The following is a 21,710-nucleotide window of genomic DNA, read 5'->3' on the forward strand; positions in this document are numbered from 1 at the left end:
GTGTCTCTCTCTCTCTCTCTGTCACCTCTTTGAATTAGGTATTACCATTATATATTGTACAAATGGGGAAACTGAGGCATGGAAAAGCTGATTTGCCAAAACCAGGCTGCATCATTGTCAGTCAGGATTATTAAACTCTGGCATTTTGGCTCCCAGGTTTATGCTCAGTCCACTAGACCATGTTTCTCTTTCTCTCTCTTTCTCTCTCTTTCTCTCTCTTTCTCTCTCTCTCTCTCTTTCTCTCTCTTTCTCTCTCTTTCTCTCTCTCTCTCTCTCTCTCTCTTTCTCTCTCTCTCTCTCTCTCTCTCTCTCTCTCTCTCTCTCTCTCTCTCTCTCTCTCTCTCTCTCTCTCTCTCTTTCTCTCTCTTTCTCTCTCTTTCTCTCTCTCCTCTCTCTCTCTCTCTCTCTCTCTCTCTCTCTCTCTCTCTCTCTCTTCTCTCTCTCTTCTCTCTCTTTCTCTCTCTCTCTCTCTCTCTCTCTCTCTCTCTCAGGGGTCCCTGCTGACCTTTTCTCCCTCTTCCTTCCAGTGCCTGTTTTTAGTGCCTTGCTCCATAGAAATGTTTCCCCTCCTGCTTAAGACACAAATATCTCCTTGCATATCTAGAGCTCTGGAGCATGTGTGTTGGACTCCATGAGCCAGCCAGCCTTGGGATTCCAGGGCAGTCATCCATGACTGCTCTGAACATCTTTACTTTTTATTTGATCAGTTAATTGAGAGATTTTATTGTGCTAGACTCTTCAATGAGTTAACAGCAGCTGCAAGTTCCAATTCAGCACTTGTTTGTGGCCTGCACAGCTGATTGTCCTATTACTAGGTATGGTTTGCCAAGCACACTAAACCTTCTTCCATCTGCAACAAACAATGAGAGTTGGTTCACTTCTGTAAACTCCAATCTCCATCTTCTGTCTGCAATACAAAGATCTAGCAGGCTTGAATAATAGGGGGTTAGAGGGCTACAGAGCTTATAGGTCACTGCGTTCAGATCCGCAGGATTCAAACCCCCTCCCCCCCCTTGAAATTCAGGGATGTGGGAGGCAGATGTTCAGACTATAATTTGCAGCTCAGGCTCTTCTCTGATTCTTACCTCACTGTTATCTTTAGGAAGAGGTACCTTTCTCTCTTCCTTGCAGAAGCTCATATGCAGAGATATGGGTTCATCTTTCATTTCACTCCTGTCCCAGATTTTACTTTCACAGTCCAGAAATTGCATTTTCTGGGGCTTGCATTGAACCCTTTATAGCAGGTGTGCACAAACTAATGGACCCTCCGAGCTGCATACAACAATCTTCAGAAGTTTGAAAGCTGAGGCATGCTACTGGGTCTTGGAGCTTCAGCCCTGCAGGAGGCGCCTGCCCAGGCTTGGGGTTTCAGCCCTGCTCCTGGTAAAGCCCCGGGCCCTGGCACGCATGCCCCGCGGGGCAGAAGCCCCAGCAGATGCTTTCCATAGGGCTGAAGTCTGAGATCCCCCCTTCCTGCTGGGCAGAAGCCAGAGGTGTGTGAGGGGGACACATAGGGGTCATGTTCCCCCCACCCCCAAATTTTTGGCAGGGTTTGCTGGCCTCATTTGGTCACATGGTGCCACCAGGGCCCCTCCATGCACAGTGGCTGCTGCATCTGGAAAGCTGGGATCTGTGCCTTGGCTGGAGGCAGTAACAAACAGCTGGGACCTGCAGGGAGAACTGCTGCTTTTGCTGCTGCCTCTCCCTAAGGAGCTAAAGCCAGAGGCCCTGCCCTGCAACTCCCAACTGTTTGCCGCTGCCTCACCATGCAGAGCTAACACCTGGGAGCTCAAGGGATGAGGCTGTTGAAGGAAAGAAGGGGTGTGTGCCTTGGGGCTGTAACTCAAGCTGTTGGGGGGGGGGCAAACCTTTACACTGTGCCAACCCACTCTCAGCTGGCACCAGTTGTCTTTGGCAGAAGCTTTGAGCTCCCCCCCCAGCTCCCCGCCCAAGTCTAGTAGGTGGAGAATGAGGGGGGAGGGGCCTCTGGGAGCCGCACTTTAACTATAAAAGAGTCCCATGCAGCTCACAAGTCGCAGTTTGGCCACCCCTGCTTTATAGAAATAACATAGGCTATTAAGATGGCTAGAACCATTGGACCATCCCCTGCCTTTGGGCAGCACCAATCTATCTTTCAAAAACAATGCTGTGAACTCTCAGCAGCTGATCCATTCCAGTCTATGGGATAAGGCTTTGTCATTGGGGCCCAATGCACAATAATGCTGAGCACCTGGATGCCCACTGACTTCAGAGGGAATTAAGGGTGCTCAGCATCTTGCAAGATCAGAACTTTATGAAGCTCATTTCTCCAAAGTGCTTTACCAATCCTAATGAATCCTCAAAACATGCCTGAGGGAAAAAGGGGTGGAGAGAGGGAGGGATTATTTTCTCCATTATGCAGATTGAGAAACCAAAGCAGAGACGTTAAGGGCTCAATACTGCCTTCTGTTGTGCTGAATGTTCCTTACTCCACAAGCAGTTCCATTGAATCAGGCCTTAAGTGATTTGCTCAAACCCACAGAAGGAGCTGGTGTCAGAGCCAGGGGTAGTTCTTTGCTTCCAGTCATATGCTTAGACCAATAGACTACATTTCACCTTTGATGTGGTATAAAAATCTGGTTTCCCCTTGGCCCCCTAGATACATGCAGGTGGATCTTCTTTCTAAGCTGACTCCTGTGTCCTACTCATAACTCTTCCTCCTCCAGGTTAGCAACCTCCGCTCAAAGGTGTCTCGCTTTGCTATTAGCACCCTTGGCGAGCTCTTCAGGACCATGAAGAAGCAGATGGACCAGGAGGTTGAGGAGATTGCCCGGGTCCTGCTCCACAAGACAGGGGATTCCAGCGAGTTCATTCAGAAAGCAGCTGATCGATCCCTGGGCATCATGGTGCGGAGTGTGACTCCCATGCGAGCAATGGCTGCCCTCATGGCCGGTGGAGTAAAGTATGTGACTCTTCCCTTGTCTGAGCTCTGCAATCTGACTACTTGCTTTGTGGGGAACGAGAATGGTGAAGAAGGAATTCCTTCTGCTCTGTGGTATTTCACTGCCGCTACCCATTTACATCTCCAATTATCAGGTCACCACATTGTGATGACCTACCTTCTAGCACAGTCCATCAACATTGCCCAGATGCTGTGGTGATGGGGATGTGATAGATCAGTGCAGAGCCCTGCGATGTGCTCCCTCCACTCTCCAGGTGGTGGGACCACAGCAGTTCTGGTGTGTGGCCAAAACCAAGTCTCCTGCTTAATGACCATAGAGCGCTAATCATGGGGCCACTGGGACAAACCACACATCATCAGGGCATTATTAACAAGAGAAGCAGGGACCAGACATATGTATGGCTAGAGTGTACCCACAGGAGAAACGGCATGGTTTGGCAGGGACCTGCCACACAGGGTCAATTCCTGAGAGTCTCCCATCATTGCCTTTAAAAACTTCACTTTCAGTTCAAAATGCACAGCTGAGCATCACCAAAATGCCAGCTTCAGTTCAGTGTGGCATATTTTCTTGGTCTTGAGATACAGACTTTTGTGGGAACCACTAAGCTGGCACCACTTCAAGGTGATGGTACCATACCTGGTGCTTTCAAACAAGTGCTATTCATTCCAGTAAATGAAGGTCTGGCTAAAACTGTTGGTGAGATACATGTCTGTATACCTTCTGCAGCCCTGAAAACATTAAAACACCAAATGCTCTAGGCATATCCAGGCAGAGGCTGTGTTGATGAATATACTATAGCACTGTCCCTCATTGTGGTTTTATGTCTCTGACCATTCAATGGGCTGCTGGATATGGTGAACTAAGTCTAAATGCTAGTGCACCAATATCTGTGTCAGAAAGGCATAATTGCACCTCCTCTCCCTTTCTGGGTTAATCTCAGCAGGAACCCCAAGGACCAAATGTGCCATGGAGACTTAATTCCCCTCTCATCCTTATAGGTGGTCCCTCTGTAACATAGTAGTTCTGTGTTTATAAATGGATACTGTGATCACTAATAGCAGGGTCCAAAGAGAGGATAAGAGACCTGCTACTACCAACAATTAAGGAGCTCTCTCTTGGTCAAGTGGCAGAGGCCTGTGGTTTTGGAGATGAAGGGCCATATAGACATGTACTGGTTTGATGTCTTGTCTTCAGCCATCGTAACCCCCCCGTTCGAAAGTGCGCCGCTGAACACTTATTGACTGTCATGGAACAGATTGGGGCCGAGAAACTTCTGTCAGGTACCAGAGACAACACAGAACTACTGGTCCAGACTCTGGTGAAGCTTGCTCAGGACTGCAATCAAGACACTAGGTAATGATGTTCCGTTCACCGCCAAGATGCAGTAACCTTTTGTGATCAGTAGCTGGCAAATAACAAACCATGACAATGCAAACTAAAGTAAAACAAATATAAGGAAAACAATGTAAAATAAGTATAAGGAAAGCATCCTTCCCAGCGTGTATATTGTTGGCTAAGGAAAGGTGCAGGATCCAGCTCGTATGGGTTATCAAGTAATAAAGATCCATTCAAGCATTTACATTGCATGAGGCATCCTTTATTCAAAAGGAATGCAATAGGACTAGTCCACCAATCAGTTTCATTTGGCTCCAATATGCACGTATGACTTTCTTGGGTATCTTTTGGGTGTTATGTAAAACTGAATCCCTGGCCACTTATGGTCATTGAAAGATCCCAGAGCATTTTTGTAAGATTAGGAGTGCTAGCATCCACTGTCCTGGTCAAATTCTGGTGGTATTGAATCAATGCATATTGCCTCCCTAAAGTCCCCTTGCAGTTTCTATTGGCTGTGATATTTATCACCTTCCACCCTAAACTATTGTGTGCTGTTGAACAGTTTCCATGTTCTACCACAATGGTAGCTGCTCTTTGGTCGTGAAAAACCCTCCTCTGCAATAATTTGTTAAAGCAGGTTAGACTCTTGCAAAATGAAAGCCTTTTTAAGGAACTAACTTGTTATGACCATTACACATCCTCATCAAAGGAAAATAGATTCCTTAATTATTTAGTAGATCTCCATAGAGTGAGAGGATATTTCCACATTGCTCTACTGCTCCATGACCTATTGTATGCAGCAGGCCATATTGTATAGTCATGACAATTTGAGGTAAATCTTATTCTTTATTTATATCTCTTCTGAGGGGATTAAAAATCCTTACAAAGTGCCACTAGCTTGTACTGAACATGGAGAGCATAAAATTTCAGTTTCTTTTTGTAATCCCTATCTGCCTCCTGGATAGATAAATGAAATGGTGATATTTTGAGATAAAATGTTCCTTCATTAATTTCTCCCCCTCCCCATGCTAGGTTTTACGGCCGGAAGATGCTGAATGTGCTGATGTCTCATCCGAAATTCGATGGGTATTTGAAACAGTCTCTCCCATCACATAATTTGCGGGATGTTATGGCAACAATAAAGCAGAAAGTAAGTGCTTAGTAGGAGGTATATCTCCTGTTTATATGTACTGAAAGAGCCTATACATGATCATGTACAACCTCTCTCTCTCTCTATCTCTTTCTCTGGCTCTTCTGGTTCATGGAAAGGAACTACAGATCCTGACCCAGTTTATCAGTTGGCAGTGAGGGAGGTAAAGTAGGTGGAATTATGGACACAAATAAGAAAAGAAAGTAGAAGAAAATGGTCTCCCTCACAGTTAGAAAGAAAAAGAGGGCAGGGGTGGGAGTAGTTCTCTTGAAAGTGTCAAACCTCTTTAATAGATAGGGAAGGAGATGTCCCTGGAAGATTTCCTAGAATAAGAGAGATGTGTCGCTGTCTTAATCGGAGCACATACCTACTCCAGTCAAAAAATACTAGCTCTGCACTCGTGCTGTGGAACGAGAAAGTGCTCCAAGAATCCCTACAGCCAGTAGAAAATCATCCTGATGAGCATGGGCTTTGTATTCATTTCTCTTCTAGAGAAGAACATAGGGTTGTCGAGGAGTTGGAAGAATGCCTCAGGTGGTATTCTCCCAGTATTCTGTAGGCCAGCGGTTCCCAGAGTTTCCTGCTCTTCAGCAGGCATCAGTTTGTGACTAGTTTTGCATGTGACCAGATCTAACTGACTGTCATAGGGTTTTATACTGCTGCCCATCACTGTAGCAGCTGAATGTCTCTCAGCTTGATTAGGATGGCAATGGTGAAGTCTCCAGTGGATTTCAGGGCATCTCTGGCTCTTCTCCCTGTTTGGGCTATAAAATTCTCTACACTCCCATCTGAAGAACACGGATCCTGGTTCTAAGCTGTGGTTTACACTGACTGTCATAAGAAATTATTTCCCATCTTCTCTCGCTTTTTATAGATGCATTTTTTATATATATATATATAGGGGATGGAAGACAATGTATCTGAACATCCTTCTGCCAAAGGCCGCAGGGAGTCTAGGAACAGCAGCTTGACTACTTCCCAGGACAGTCTGCCTTCCAATGAAGGGTACTGAACATTTCTTTGTTACCATTTCATTATCTTTGAGGATGATGTGCATGATGGAGTTTTCAGCCTTATTCATCAATAAACTATCTCTAGTCTAGTCTGAATTTTTTGTAGCTATTTATAAGGATCAGATCCAAAGAGAACATTCCGGAGTCAGGTGGCTGCTGCTAGTCCTGTGGCAATGCCGCACCTGCTGTACTGGGGATCAGTGTTCAAGACAGGAACTTGGTCCTTTGTGCCCAGGGCTGGCAGTGGAGCCACCAGTGTCTTTTTTCTTTTGATAACCCAATGGATTTGTTCCACTGGGTTCAACGATGGTAAGAAGAAAGAGAGCATAAGCCTCACCATTGTGTTTAGAATTTTTCCCAGGTACGTGCTGGAATTAATGAGCCCGACTTATAAGGGCCTAGTCCCCAGCCCATTAAAATCAATAGGAATCTTTCCATTAACTCGGTGGACTTTGTATCAAGCCCTGAGAGAGGAACAGTCTGAGCACAGGACTGGGAGCCAGCACTGCTGGCTTCTGTTCCCAGCTTTGCTACTGATTCTCTGGGTGGCCTTGGGTAGATCACTTTAACCCCCCTTTGCTTCACTTTCCTAATTATAAACTGGAGGTAATGTTAACTAGATGTTGCTTCCTGTAACAACAATAAGCTCTGAGGCTGAGTTATTAGAGCAGGCTCGCACTATAACCAAGTGAGCAGGAAGCACCCTGAGACTGTGTGTGTCATTGTTATACTGAAAACGTTGTTACCCAAAGGTGACATTTAGTTTTTCTGTCCCAACACCAGGTCCAGATCAGACACCCTAGCACCAGCACAGCCGGTGGTTCGTCGCTCATCTCTCCGTAGTGTGGAAGCGATGGAGCAACTCAAGGAGTTGAACAAACTCCTGATGGCCAAGGAGTTTCAGACACGAATGGAGGGAGTGACGCTGCTGGTGGAGCACTGCAGGAACAACCCCCAGTTTGTCTCCGCAAACATCGTCCAGGTCTCAAGAGCCTTTTCTCTTGTTCCCTTTCCCCATGTACCCTGCCCAGGCTGCCCCCAGTACAATCAATTCCAATCCAATTCACTCTCCATCCAATTAATTCAGGCAAGGCTGGCACACCCTTACTCAATACAGTTAATTCAGCCCCTGCCTCCAATACAGTTAATTTAAGCCTGGCCCTATCTTTCTGCAAGGTTCCACTGCTGCTGCCCCCAAGAAGGTCTTTGCAGCTGCTGCTGCTTATGGCCCTGCTGCTTTCTGCCTTCTCCTCCCCTCCAAAGAGCCAGTGAGAGGGAGCCCAGCTGTCCAGAGCTGCTCACTGTTTTCCAGGAGCCGAGTGGGGAGGTTGGAAGGAGTAGGGTGGGCTGCTATATTTTTTCGTAAGAGAGGGCTGGGAGATGGGTGTGGGACCTCCTAGCCATGAAGAGCCCACCTCCAGCTTTGTGCCCTCCCTTCCTCTTCGGTGGATAATGTAGTGGCTCAGCCTGATCACTTCCTCCTCACCTCTCCTCTACCTGAAAAAAACAGTCAGCTCCTGGGCTCCCATACTGGGACCCTCTCTCTGCCTCTTGAAGGGAAGGGGCACGGGGCTCAGAGCTGGAAGAGGAGGGTCTCCTCTCCTCTTCTGCCACCCCCACAGGGAGCTGCTGCTGCTCTCTGTCCCAGGGATCACTGCCTGAGCATGTGGTGGCAGCAGGACAGGGAATCAGAATCTGCTCTAATGAGGAGTGCATGATGCATTACACCTGGGAGGCCAGCCTGTTAGAGAGACTGATCAGACCCTGAACCACTTCTCAGACCCCTGCACTCCACCAACCCCAGGTTTTGTGAGGGTTGGATAAAACGAGACTTGGATCAGAACCAATCCTAGTTTGGTAAAGCCAAAGCTACCCCCAATTTGCCTCAGCTGTCTTCCCAAATGCTGCTGTTAACTGGTAATTGTGATTCTTCTACCCAAGCACTGAAATGACTCAAAGAAAGGCATATGTGGGGACCTTAAAGAGGTTGGCTGGCTCCCTTCAGTAAAAGGATTTCTGAACTTTATTGAGGAGAGATAAGTATTTTATCCCTCCCAGCCAACCCCACCCCAAATCCCCTTTCCCTAACACATTGGAAAATGAGAAGCTATTAAAGAAAGTAGAACCTGATTCTGCAAACAGTACTGTGCATACTGCTTACTATTGTGAGCAGTGCATGGAAGTCCGGGAGACTTCTCGCAGTAGTAAGTGCTGACTTGGAATGAAGTGTTGGCAGGATCTGGCCCATTTTTTCTGCTTGCTGGAAGCCTCTGTTTCTACATTCCCTGCCAGCCCCAACAGTGCTGTACATCCTGATTTTGCTTTTTTATTTTTGAACAGATTTTTGATACTTTTTCCCTGAGACTTCAGGACTCCAACAAGAAAGTGAACCAGCATGCGCTACAGTCAGCTGCCACCATGATCCCTATCCTCAAAGAGGGCTTACACCCAGTCGTGGTCTCCATGGTGACGGTTGTCACGGATAACTTGAACTCTAAGAATTCTGGGATTTATACTGCAGCAGTGAAGGTGTTGGACACAATGATCGCTAATCTAGGTAATATTTACTTCTTCCTGTTCCTACCGTGGGTATCCCATTGTGTGATACCTGTACAATTGCTGTTGCTCCATCTTGGAGTCAGTAAGCCACTTCTGGGCCTCAGATCAAACATTTCAGAGTAGTCCCTTAATTACCTCACTTGGCTGATGAACTCCACTCTGGTTTGAGAGAATGCGCAGCGGCTGTAGGGCTGTCCGTTAGCCTAGCAGCTTAAGTGTCCTGACTGAATTCTTCTAAATGGCTCTATAGATGGATGCTGTTTTTCACCAAAAACATGCATCTGGCTGCATTTCAGTGATTCTTCTCTCTTCTGTTTATGTTCTTAACCATACTCACACTCACAACCATAAACCACACTCACAATCATAACATCTGAGCTCTTTCCAGAAGTGCATGAAGTGATATGACTAACATCTATCATGTCTGCTTCTTTCCTTCTCCCCAGTGAGAAATTGTATAGGGATTTTTATTTTTATTTCATGTAATGTATTACATGTCTGCTGTGCTATGTCTATATTACCTCAGGCAAGATCAGAGAAGTATGTCTTGTGCTTGGAGTGGAAGATGGTGTGGTTTGTGGTGATTCTTAGTTTCTGCCTGACTTTGTTCCACTGTCTTGGAGCAGGCCCTGGAAAAGCTCCATCCTCTGTACTGGTGAGCTTTCCCCTTGCAGTGGACAGTTCAGCTGTACCTGAGGGTGGGAGTCCTGGAGTGGGGTCCTCCTCCCAGAATTTTATATGCTCTTTTAAGGTGTCCTAGGCCCACACCATTGAGTTAAAGATCAGGACTGAGATCTTGAGTTTGACATGTTACTGTATTTTGCAGCAAGCCAGCACAGTACACACAGATCAGGTGATGGATGCCTGGCACAGATTGTGCCTGGTCCTGCATGTGTGTACAAGAGTGGGGTGCATCTTTTGTGCATCTGTACAGGGTCCAAGCACAAGCCCCCTCTTCAAGTGCAAAGACCAGAGGTCTCTAGTGTAATCAGCAGTTCTAGAAACCCAAAACGGGATGGGCAGGACGTGAGGCCATGACACAAGCCCCTTCCCCACCAGTTAGTTAAGCTGGCCTATTGCACGGGATGCAGAGTGCACTTTACAACTTCCGAAGTTGCTCTAGCATTCCCAGCGATATTGCACCTGCCTCACTTTCATTTCCTCCAGGTGCTCCTGCTGGGGTGGTGCACCTCCACACTGCCCCTTACAGCACTCTTAAAGCCACAACGTGCCCCGTAGCTTGGAAAGTGCTGTGAGATCCCTGTACACGAATAAAGCCCTCACCCTATATACATGTAAATTGGTGTCGTCGTTGTTCTACATATTAACCTCTGAGTGTTGAGTTTTTGGGCCATGCATTGGGACTCAGTCTCTTGCACTCTTCCTCTCACAACTGATCTCAGATGTGCAGCCAGTATGTTCATCTTAGACAAACACAAACATCCATCTCATGCTGTCTCCCACCCACCACAGTTCTCAATCTGCCATGGTCCTAATTTTGGGATGAAAACCCAAAATGAAGGAGGAACAAAAGGAAAAACAGTAATATGGAATAATGTTTTAAAATGCTGTGAGATTAACTTTTCACCCTCTCAGCTAATATTTTCTCTCATCTCGGTTTTATAAGTCAGTGTTTCCTGATATTAATTATTCACAACAATAAATGTGAGCATGGAGGTCTGGATATCTGTTGGGGATGGGATATGGAGTTTTTGCCTCTAGGATACTAGTTCAAGTCAAGCCTGAGTCAGTAGTGAGTGAAAGTTGTTACTGTCAGATGGCTGCCTGATTGTCTGGACTGATTTGGCCAGTCTAACCCATTTGCCAGTGGATAGGTGTTTACATCACATTTGGCTTCACTGCTGGTAATTTCATTAGGGAGGGTTAAGACTGAGAGCTGGTGTACACTAGAAAATTAGATTGACCCAGCTTTGTCGCTCAGGGATGTGAAAAATCCACACCCCTGAGCAACGCAGTTATACTGACCTAACCCCTGGTGTAGACAGTGCTAGGTCGACAGGAGAGTTTCTCCTACTGACATAGCTACTGCCTGTTATGGACGTGGATCTTGTCAAGTGTAGAGTAGACCCGCCTGTAGTTAAGCAGACCTGAATCCCCATGTAAACTGTGCTAGGTCAACAGAAGAATTCTTCCATTGACTTGAGCTACCCTCTCTGAAGCAGGAGGATTTACTACAATAAGAGTACCCCTCATAGACTGAATGAGCCATAGAGACTGAATTACCCTCTCAACCGTCTGGGTTAGGGTTGAGACACCTTGCCAGTGGATGGGGGTGGGTTGGGATGACGTTTGTGCTAGCACTGTTTTTGTTGTGCCTGTTCTGTCAACAGAGGCTTTCAGTCTCCAAGTTTGTCACTATGGCATATTATTACCAGCACTAAATTCTCACATGAAAATAAATAAAATATGAGATCAGAGCAGATGTGTGTGTGATAAGAGACGAGTTTGGGTCTGAAATGAGGGATGCCCCTTGTAATGAGGGTCACTAAGAGTTTTATACATTAAAAATCAAGCTGTTTTCCTTCTGCAGAGGCACAGTCTTATACCCTGTACAGGACTCATCTTCACACCTTGGTGGACTGCAGTTTGAGTGAGCTAGGTTTGCAAATCACTCACTAGGTGATGTTCAGAGGTGCTAAGCACCCATATTTTCCATTGACTTCAACTGGAGTGATGGGTGCTCAGCTCTTCTAAAAATGAGGCCCTTAGGCACAGATCCTCAAAGGTATTTAGTCACCAGCTTCCTAGAAGAAAAAGGTCAGAGTGGCAAAGTTTGAATCTGCATCCAAATTTCCCCAACATGTTAGAATTAATTGGATCTGGACTCTTAGTTTGGTTTGTTATAAAAATGGGGTTGAGCAGTAAAACCTGGTACTGAACATCCCTAGAGTGTAGGGCCAAAGGGGTGCATGGATTTTGAGGTTATTTCTGGCCCATCTTGGCTTCCCAGGCAAGTTGCTTTGATGTTGATGTGAAGGGGACCTTGACCCAGCAGAGATTCTGCTGCACCACCTCCTAGGAAGCCCTAAATTATGGGCCTTGACTGGTTCCTTCTCCTCTCTTCAGTTCATAAATATCTTCAACCCTTTCTCTTCTTTTTTTAATCTGAAATTTATGATTTGCCAAGTTCCTTACTAGAACAAACAAGTATAAATTCAGACCTAAATGATGGCTTGTTCCAAATGTTGTTCTGTATAGGGCGAGATTACTATTGCCAATAACTACATAACCAAGGCCTGTTGTAAATTCCCTTGCCATACAGATTTATTTCAGCTATAGAAATACTGCACTGGGTGAATATGCCTGAAATATTTAGCATGTTCAAGAGGCAGGCCTTAGAATGGAATTATTAACTCTCTTTGCACCAGAGATCCAGAGCTCTTGTATAGCTATTAGGATTTGCTCACTGCTTGCCTGTCGCTGTTCCTTTGTGCATGGAAATTGTTTTTAAACCATAAGGACAAGATTGTGTCTGAGTGTAAAGCAGAGAGAATTGTGTGAGGTCAGCACCACTGTGTTCTGGGCTCTCCACAGTAGGTGGTGGACCTAGACCCCCTCTCCACACCAGCCAGCAGAATTGAGGTGAGCATATACCTCACCCTTGTATTGCGGTATCCAGCAGCCATGATCCCTGTTGGTCTTGTGTCAAGTTTAAGCATGTTGTCTCTAGGAGCTTCTCCTCTCCCCCCGCGCACCCCAGGCTATGTCTTAAATGCAACACTATAACCTGTAAGCACTGGCAAGTGTCAGTACTGGAGCTGTGCAATACACATTTGTCTATGTTCATGTAGGTTTCAACTAGAGATGGGTTCAAGCTGCAAAGTTTTTAGTATTTTAGATCCAGGGTTTTGGTTCTGCCCATCATAAAGATATGAGCTATTTGCAAAATTCAGATCCGGAACTGAATCTTATACACCCCAAAATTCAAGGATCGGGGTTTTGATTGGGATTAGGGCTGTCTGTCAATTAAAAAAATTAATTGTGATTAATTTTTTTAATTTACATTTGAAAATGTATTGATTTCAACTACGATACAGAATACAAAGCGTACAATGTTCACTTTATATATATTTTTAATTACAAGTATTTGTATTGTAAAAAAACAAAAGAAATAGTATTTTTCAATTCACCTAATATAAGTACAGTAGCGCAATCTCTTTATCACAAAAGTTGAACTTACAAATTTAGAATTATTTACAAAAAACCTGCATTCAAAAATAAAATAATGTAAAATTTTAGAGCCTGCAAGTCCACTCAATCCTACTTCTTGTTCAGCCAGTCGCTCAGACAAAGAAGTTTGTTTACATTTGCAGGAGATAATGCTGCCCGCTTCTTGTTTACCATGTCACCTGAAAGCGAGAACAGGCGTTCACATGGCACTGTTGTAGCCAGCGTTGCAAGATATTTACATGCCAGATGTACTAAAGATTCATATGTCACTTCATGCTTCAAACACCATTCCAGGCTACATGCGTCCATGCTGGTGATGGGTTCTGCTCTATAACAATCCAAAGCAGTGTGGACCGACTCATGTTCATTTTCATTATCTGAGTCAGATGCCACCAGCAGAAGGTTGATTTTCTTTTTTGGTGGTTCAGGTTCTGTAGTTTCTGCATCAGAGTGTTGGTCTCTTAAGACTTCTGAAAGCATGCTCCACACCTCATCCCTTTAGATATTGGAAGGCACTTCACAGTCTTAAACCTTGGGTCGAGTGCTGGAGCTATCTTTAGAAATCTCACATTGGTACCTTCTTTGCGTTTTGTGAAATCTGCAATGAAAGTGTTCTTAAAATGAACAACATGTACTGGACCATAATCCGAGACTGCTATAATATGAAATATATGGCAGAATGCAGGTATAACAGAGCAGGGGACATATAATTCTCTCCCAAGGAGTTCAGTCACAAATTTAATTTAATGCATTATTTTTTAACGAGCATCATTAGCATGGAAACATGTCCTCTGGAATGGTGGCCGAAGCATGAGGGGCATACGAATGTTTAGCATAGCTGTCACCTACATACCTTTAAGTGCCAGCTACAAAAGTGCCATGCAAATGCCTGTTCTCACTTTCAGGTGACATTGTAAACAAGAAACGAGCAGCATTATCGCCTGTAAATGTAAACAAACTTGTTTATCTTAGCAATTGGCTGAACAAGAAGTAGGACTGAATGGACTTGTAGGCTCAAAAGTTTTACATTGTTTTGTTTCTTGAGTAGAATCATAGAATCATAGAATATCAGAGTTGGAAGGGACCTCAGGAGGTCATCTAGTCCAACCCCCTGCTCAAAGTGCATTTATGTAACAAAAAAAATCTACATTTGTAGGTTGCACTTTCACGACAGAGATTGCACGACAGTATTTGTATGAGCTGAATTGAAAAATGTTTTTTTGATTACAAATATTTGCACTGTAAAAATGATAATCAAAAATAAAAGGAGTACTTGTGGCACCTTAGAGACTAACCAATTTATTTGAGCATAAGCTTTCGTGAGCTACAGCTCACTTCATCGGATGAAGCTCCATTGAAGATCTGATGAAGTGAGCTGTAGCTCACGAAAGCTTATGCTCAAATAAATTGGTTAGTCTCTAAGGTGCCACAAGTACTCCTTTTCTTTTTGCGAATACAGACTAACACGGCTGTTACTCTGAAACCAATCAAAAATAATATATACTTTGATTTCAATTATAACACAGAATACAATATATATGAAAATGTAGAAAAACATCCAAAATATTAATACATTTCAATTGGTATTCTAGTGTTTAACAGGGCAATTAAAACAGTGATTAATCGCAATTAATTTTTTTTAGTTAATCGCGTGAGTTAACTGCAATTAATCAACAGCCCTAATTGGGATTGTGGTGGCAAACCCTGTAGGGTGAATCAGGCCCCTTGTCTTTAAATATTGTCATCTTCACAGTTAAAAAATCGTGCTTTACAACTTTCGTAGCCTACAGGAGGTAAGTTGTGTGCATGCCCCAATCACGCTGCTAACTCCTATATCTTGGACCCTAGATGCAGTTGGGAAACTCTGGTTGTTCACAGGCATCAAAATATGAATTTTAGACAGGATTTTCCCATCTACCACCTTTGATGATCCTGGTAGCAATGCAAAGTGCTTACAAAATTGCTCAGTTGCCTATCGTAAAATCATTGCTCTTGAGACCAAAAATCCACCTGGAAACAAACTGAATTGGCTCTGAATAATCCCCAGCACCATTTATCTACCTTTACTTTGACATCTAGCTTGGAGAGTCCCCAGTTTTTGTCTGAAGGCCATAAGTGGCCCTGTACCTTTTCCTGTCTATTATCAGTGAACAGAACACAACATTCATCACCATTTAAGGACCCAGCATGATAGGTTGGGGGCTAATCAGGCCTTTATGGTGATGGGGCCTAGAAAATGGAATTTGATCTTCCCTGGCGTCCATCTCTCCCCACTTTTACAACACTTTAAACCTTTCTATTCCAGAGGATTTTTTTTGTGTTTGTTTTTTAATTTGATCCCCACTTTGTCCTGTAACCAAGAGACTGTTTTTCCTTATACATGCATTCCGATAGTGCTTAGATATGCTCCAGATGAACTCAGGGCCCCATTGTATTAGGTGCTGTGCAAACATAGCTAGAGACAGTCCCTGTCCCAAAAAGCTTACAGTATAAATAGACAAGACAGACAAACGGTGAGAGAAAGGGAGTATCATTATCTTCATTTTACAGGTGGGCAACTGAGGGCCTTTCTACACACCAGAATGCCCTGATTTAACTAAATCGGGTTCTAAATCGATGGAGTCAAACTGGGACAATTCCTTGGTGTGGACACTTAAATCGGTTTGAGTGGCTAACATTGATTTGGGCTTATTTCACTTTGTTACAGGACATTGGACTGGGGGAGAATTTCAAAGGCACAAATGACAGGTGACTAATTCCCATAGGAGGTCAATGGGAGTTGGGAGCCTAACTCTTCTCTGTGCCTTTGAAAACCTCATTCTAGATGGACCACTGGTCTGATCTGGTGTGGAAAGTCCAGTATATACCTATGATTTTTTTTAAACCCCTTGGCTGGTTTTACTTGTTAAGCTTTTACAGGGAGGCTTTTATATTTGTTTTATATATTTTATATTTGTTTTAAGTCATTTTTACTATGCTTTATATAGCGCCTTGAGCCCTTCTGCCAGGATAAATCACAGGGAAGGACTCCTCATTATACCAAAGAGTACTAATAAGCATCGTGTTAATGATATAACACCAGGTGTCCAAGGGAGATTCCTTCTAAGGAGGCTGGCACTGCTGTACTGAAAATGACATGAGAATGCAAAGGATTCATCTCATTGTGTTTACTACTGTGGCTAACACTGAGCTGCCGGTCTTGCAACCAGTAAACCAATCTAGCATTTATTGGACAGAGTCAAAGCTGAGTTACTGAAAATAGCATCACCTACTGCATTGCTTTCTCACTCCCAGCCTCCATTTAAAGGTGCCCTGTGCTGCAGACAGTTCTGAGGTAAAGCTTGTATAAATTGGTTGTTGACTCTTGCAAGCTTGCACTGTTTCAAAATATACAGCCTGTTCCAAATTTTTAATTCAAAAGAGAGCATTGCCTGTATACTGAGCACCTTACAAAATGAAGGGGTCCCAACAATAGTTTTGATGGTGAATGGAAAAGCTTTATTGAGATCAAAACTAATAACTAATATTTTGCAATGCTAGAACACCTTTCACATCAGGATTTCAAAGCAATTGTTTCAAAGCAGCAACTGACATGTAAACGTCTCTGAGTGGAACGTCGCAACTATTTAACAGCACATATCAATACCACACAACAGTTTAGGGCTGGAAGTGAAACATCTATTTGGAATTTTTGATGGACAAAATATAATTACCAGTGTTGGAATTTAGCCAGAGCTCCAGTGCCAATTACCCCAACTGTCTGCTTGCAAAAAGTACAGAGTGATCATTAATGACCGCGGTGTTATGTCTCATACAAAAGATGGCACCTAAACAATACTGTGCCCTTAAAACTGTGTTCGGGCTTTGGCTCAGTGCTAGGGTGGCCAGACAGCAAGTGTGAAAAATCGGGACAGGGTGGGGAGTAATAGGCACCTATATAAGACAAGGCCCCAAAAAATCGGGACTGTCCCTATAAAATTGGGACATCTGATCACCCTACTCAGTGCTAGGGTGACCAGCTTTCCCGATTTTATAGGGGCTGTCCCGATTTTGGGGTCTTTTTCTTAAATAAGCTCCTATTACCCCGCACCCCCGTCCCGATTTTTCACACTTGATGTCTGGTCACCCTACTCAGTGCTGATACAGAAGGAAACATGTTACCTACCGACCTATCCGCCTCACTTTCTATGGCATCTAGATATTCCATCGAGGTAGCTCATCCAAATACTACCATTCAAAAACAATTCTGCCTAGCTTGGCAGAACTAACTATTGTAGGTCACTTTGTGCAATAGTTTTAAAACAACAGCCAGGATTCTACATCAATCACAAGCTGTGGATAAAGAATTAAAAACACATTTGACAACCAAATATTGGGAAATCAGTTCTTTTAACCTCCCTGCCAAGATCTGAGTTATGGGGTCTTTTTTTCTCTCTTTCTGCAATGGCTCTTGATATCACAAGCACCTAAGACAGTTGCAGATGTCGGTGGTGATCAGATAATTTGTTCTTGCAGAGACAACACAGAATCTTGTGATGAGCTCTTGGCAGGTAAGTGAAGGAGGAACTGATTTTAAATTTTCACAGTTGTTCACTGAGTGTAAAAGTTACCTCTCTGCAGAAATACAACACGAGGCCTATGTGCCACTTACATCCCATTTAAACTGTGAGGGACTGATTTAGCTGTAGGGGGTTGGAGTTGTGCTAGCACTCTACACACTGGTGAATTTCACACATGCTGATGTGGGATCAGGATCTTTTGTTCTGAATTTGAAACCATCCCACGTTAACATCAAGAGAAGATTAAATGTCCCCCATATTCTCTTAAATTTGCTGTATTTTAGAAGGTGCAAATATTTTCTTTGCTTACAAGAAAGAGGAAACAAGGATCATGAATGTCTCTCTGTCCCTTTCAGATAATGCATTGCTTTTACAAGTATTTGCCAGCAGAGTGCATTTCATCAGTGGTCGAGCCATGCAGGACATCACGGAACACCTGTCAGGTAACAAACCGCTCAGCTGAACTGGACTTTTCATGGTTCATTTGGATTAAACTCAAAAAAGACTCTTGGGAAATGACAGATGTGAGGAAATCCCTATGCATTAACAAAGCTATAGCCCGTGGAACAGCAGGGGGCACTGGGTCTGTTCCTGTGCAGTCAATTACACCTGTGTAAAAAGTGCTTGTAAAATGCTCCTGCTCTGATCTGGTCATGTATCACATATGCTTTGCACAGGTGTAAATGACTGTACAAGATGCAAGGCAGTGGAGCATTGGGCTTTCAGAGTCTAGTTATGAATCATTGATGGGAGGTCTCAAAATTCTCTCCTAAGAAAGAGAAACTAAAAATATTCCGGCTGCCTCCTGAATGTTTTTGAAAGGGCAGCAGTGTCAGATCACAGCTAGGCCCACAGCTGCTGCTTCCTTAGGCAAATGTCTATCCCTGACAGTCTACAAACACCCACACCCAGCTATGGAACATTTTGTAGTCACTGATATTTTGCTATTCTCGGAGTCTGTTTTGCCTTTCTCACAAAGAGCTCTGGGGGAGGAGTTCTCTTGTGGCAAACATTTTGGGCTAGATCCCACAAAAGCTGGGACTACCAGCATGAGTGCAGACTGTTCATGTGAATAATGGTTGTTGCAAGGATGTACCTTGCTGGAGGTGTGAGCAGGCAATTCCTTCCTGACCCTGCAGGCTATCGGCTTCTACCCAGAAGCATGACATTGCATTTCCATTATTTCAATGTGTGTAAGTATAGTTTTATTTCCACATCAGCTGAATCCTACAAGCTAATAATGCTGCTATTTCTTGACCTATAGTCACAGCTTATGTCCAGTGGCAGCCAAGAAATGGTAAAATTGATCTTCTCAACATACACTGAAAGCAGCCTAATTATAGCCTTGCTTTAATTAGGGCTCAAACTACTGTTAATTATTCCAGCTTCTTTTAATCCAAGGTTTAATACGGTTTGCTTGTTCATTACGACTCTCTTAAGGGCATCCATATCCATGGCAAACCTAACAGGGCCTTTAAAGGTAATTTGCATAAAGTAAATCTCTCTACACACAGAATTGAATTCTACAGCAATTTAATCTCTTTTTGCAAATAAAGCATTTAAATATAAATTGGGGCCAGTTTAGAAAGAGCAGATGTTCCCTCTGGGATTTATTGGGAACAGGCAGTTCTCTTTTCTAAACTCCATGGTGGCCACTATATTTAATAGCATCTGTGCTCTAATTATCTCTTGTTTAATGAGGGACTGTAACCCTTTGCTGATTTATTACAGTTGTTTAAGTATTATTTAAGGCTGATTTTTTTAAAAAGTGAATTTTTATGCTGGTGAAAGGTGCCAGACTTATGATGCTGGGAATATGAAATCGCTTTAACCACAGAATAGCAATGTATGCTTCCCTCACACTATCACCAGATAATATGCCTCAATTTACCTCTATCAGACTGATGAGAATTCAGTCTCCAGGTCATATCAGTTCTTGGCCTCTCTGTGGAAACTGCCAGCAAAGATGCCAGGTAGTGTCAGGTTTTTGTTTGTTTTTAATGTTGCCATCTATCCAATTCGGAAAGTAAACTGAAATCTCATCTCAGGAAGGGTTAAAAGAAAATTGTCTAGTGGTTAGGGCTTTATCCTTGCATTTGGAAGACCTGGGTTTAATTCCCTGTTTCACTACAACCTTTGTGTGATCTGGGCAAGTCACTTATGCTCTATCTGTGCCTCAGTTTCCTCTCTGTAAAATGGGTATAATAGTACTTTCCTACATCACAGGTGTGTTGTGGGGATAAACCTATTAAAGATTATCAGGCATCCAGACACTGTGATCATGGTGGCTATATTAGTACCTTAGATAGCTAAACATCTTGAAACTTGGAACAGTCATTCATTATGAGTCACTAAGTACAAGAAAAATCTCAAATTAGACCTTCCCATCAGAAGCACCAATAGATCATCCATCTCTCTGATCAGATTTTAGTCCCCTGTAGGCTAGAATTTTGAAGTTTAGAGCAGACATTCATTATGGGCCACTGAGCACAAGGAAACTCCAAATTAGACCTTTGTTTTTTCATCAGAGTTCACCAAAAGGTCAACAGTGTCTCTTATTGGAGTTCAACCATTCAAGTGCCCTTTTGAACTATAATCTTGAAATTTGGTACAGCTATTTTAGACAGCTGATTACTGGAAATAGAAATTTGACACTTCTATCATATGTTATCAAAGGTTCATCTGTCCAACAGTTTACAAGAATTATATTAATTACTTCTTTAGGGCTGTCATGTTAAGAATGAGGCCTCTGATTTGGAGAAATTAAGGTAATTTGAGGTCAATAGTTCTATTTAATGGATAATATCATTTCAGTTTGCTTATAGAGAATTTTACCGTTTGCATTCAGATTCCAGACAGAACTCAGAAATAGATTTGAGGAACTAAAAATAAAGATGGGCTTCCACCTTGATTGTTAAGATGCTTTATCTTCTGTCCTGCAGCGCTTGTAGCTTCTGTATACCCTCGGAAACCCCAGGCTGTGGAACGTCACACCCTGCCTGTTCTCTGGTATTTCTTGAACAACATGATCGGAAATGGGGTGTTACCTGGTAGGAGTGGGAATGTCAGGACTGTGGTCTGCAAGCTTGCTAAAAGCCTGTACAAAGAGATGGGACGCAGCCTAGAGGATCATGCTTCCAGCCAACCACAACATGCAATAAAATCCCTCCGGGACCTTTTAGAACTCCAGTGAAGGAGGCCCAGTAGCCTTCAGGACAGTTTACAGTGTGGCACTTGATGGGGTGGATAAATGAAGTGGTGGACATTATACTGGCAATGATTTTATTCTATGTGTTTTTGGAGAAAGGAATAAGTTTATAGATCCAGATGTATATAGTATATTTTGCAGTAGAATTAAACAAATCATGTATTTTTATAAGGTTTTATTTCCTGAACTTTTGTTCCTGAGAGGTTTTACATAGATTTTTTAAAAACAAGAATTATGTATAAATGTTGTGATTTGTAATTGTGTAAAAAAGAAAATAATGTATTTATACACAGGCACATTTAGGAAGGCAGAGATGGGCCTTAGACACGGGGGGGGGTGGATGAGTGGGCCCCAGAAGCAAGAGTGAGAGGCAAATACTGCAGGCTGAGAAAATAAATTGAGTGAGGAAGAGAGAACTATGCTGCCCCTAGGACACAAAGGGTATGTCTACATTGGAGCTGGGAGATTTGCACTAGTGGGGCTCAAGCTAGCATGCTAAAAATAACAGTGTGGACCTTGCAGCTCAGGCTGGAGCTTGGGATCTGAAGCCTACCTGTCCCTCTAGGCTTGAGAGTCCAAGCTGCTACCCAAGCCACAATGTCAACACTTCTATTTTTAACACACTTGTTAGAGTGTCACTAGCATGAGTTTGCCTACCTGGGCTGAGAGGCTCGCTCTTAGCCATAGTATAGACATACCAATAAGCTTGTGGAAAGGGGGTAAAGGAGAGAGAGAGAGGTGGGGCTCTGGAAG

The 21,710-nt window shown here is 43.6% G+C and overlaps 1 protein-coding gene across 4 annotated transcripts in view; it reads left to right on the plus strand.

Annotated features, from left to right (window-relative positions):
* Window positions 1-21,474, plus strand: part of TOGARAM2 (TOG array regulator of axonemal microtubules 2) — a 96,318-nt gene extending 74,844 nt beyond the window's left edge. For all 4 annotated transcript variants that reach the window (XM_073338625.2, XM_073338630.2, XM_073338626.2 and 1 more), the window contains 8 exons: window positions 2,706-2,941; window positions 4,137-4,295; window positions 5,310-5,427; window positions 6,329-6,432; window positions 7,224-7,422; window positions 8,781-8,997; window positions 18,106-18,192; window positions 20,692-21,474. In XM_073338625.2, the coding sequence (XP_073194726.1) occupies window positions 2,706-2,941; window positions 4,137-4,295; window positions 5,310-5,427; window positions 6,329-6,432; window positions 7,224-7,422; window positions 8,781-8,997; window positions 18,106-18,192; window positions 20,692-20,942 (1,371 nt within the window). In that variant the 3' untranslated portion in view covers window positions 20,943-21,474. The remainder of the gene's footprint in view (window positions 1-2,705; window positions 2,942-4,136; window positions 4,296-5,309; window positions 5,428-6,328; window positions 6,433-7,223; window positions 7,423-8,780; window positions 8,998-18,105; window positions 18,193-20,691) is intronic.
* Window positions 21,475-21,710: the final 236 nt, after the last annotated feature.

Source organism: Lepidochelys kempii, chromosome 3 (assembly GCF_965140285.1).
Source record: "Lepidochelys kempii isolate rLepKem1 chromosome 3, rLepKem1.hap1, whole genome shotgun sequence".
Lineage (NCBI taxonomy): Eukaryota > Metazoa > Chordata > Testudines > Cheloniidae > Lepidochelys > Lepidochelys kempii.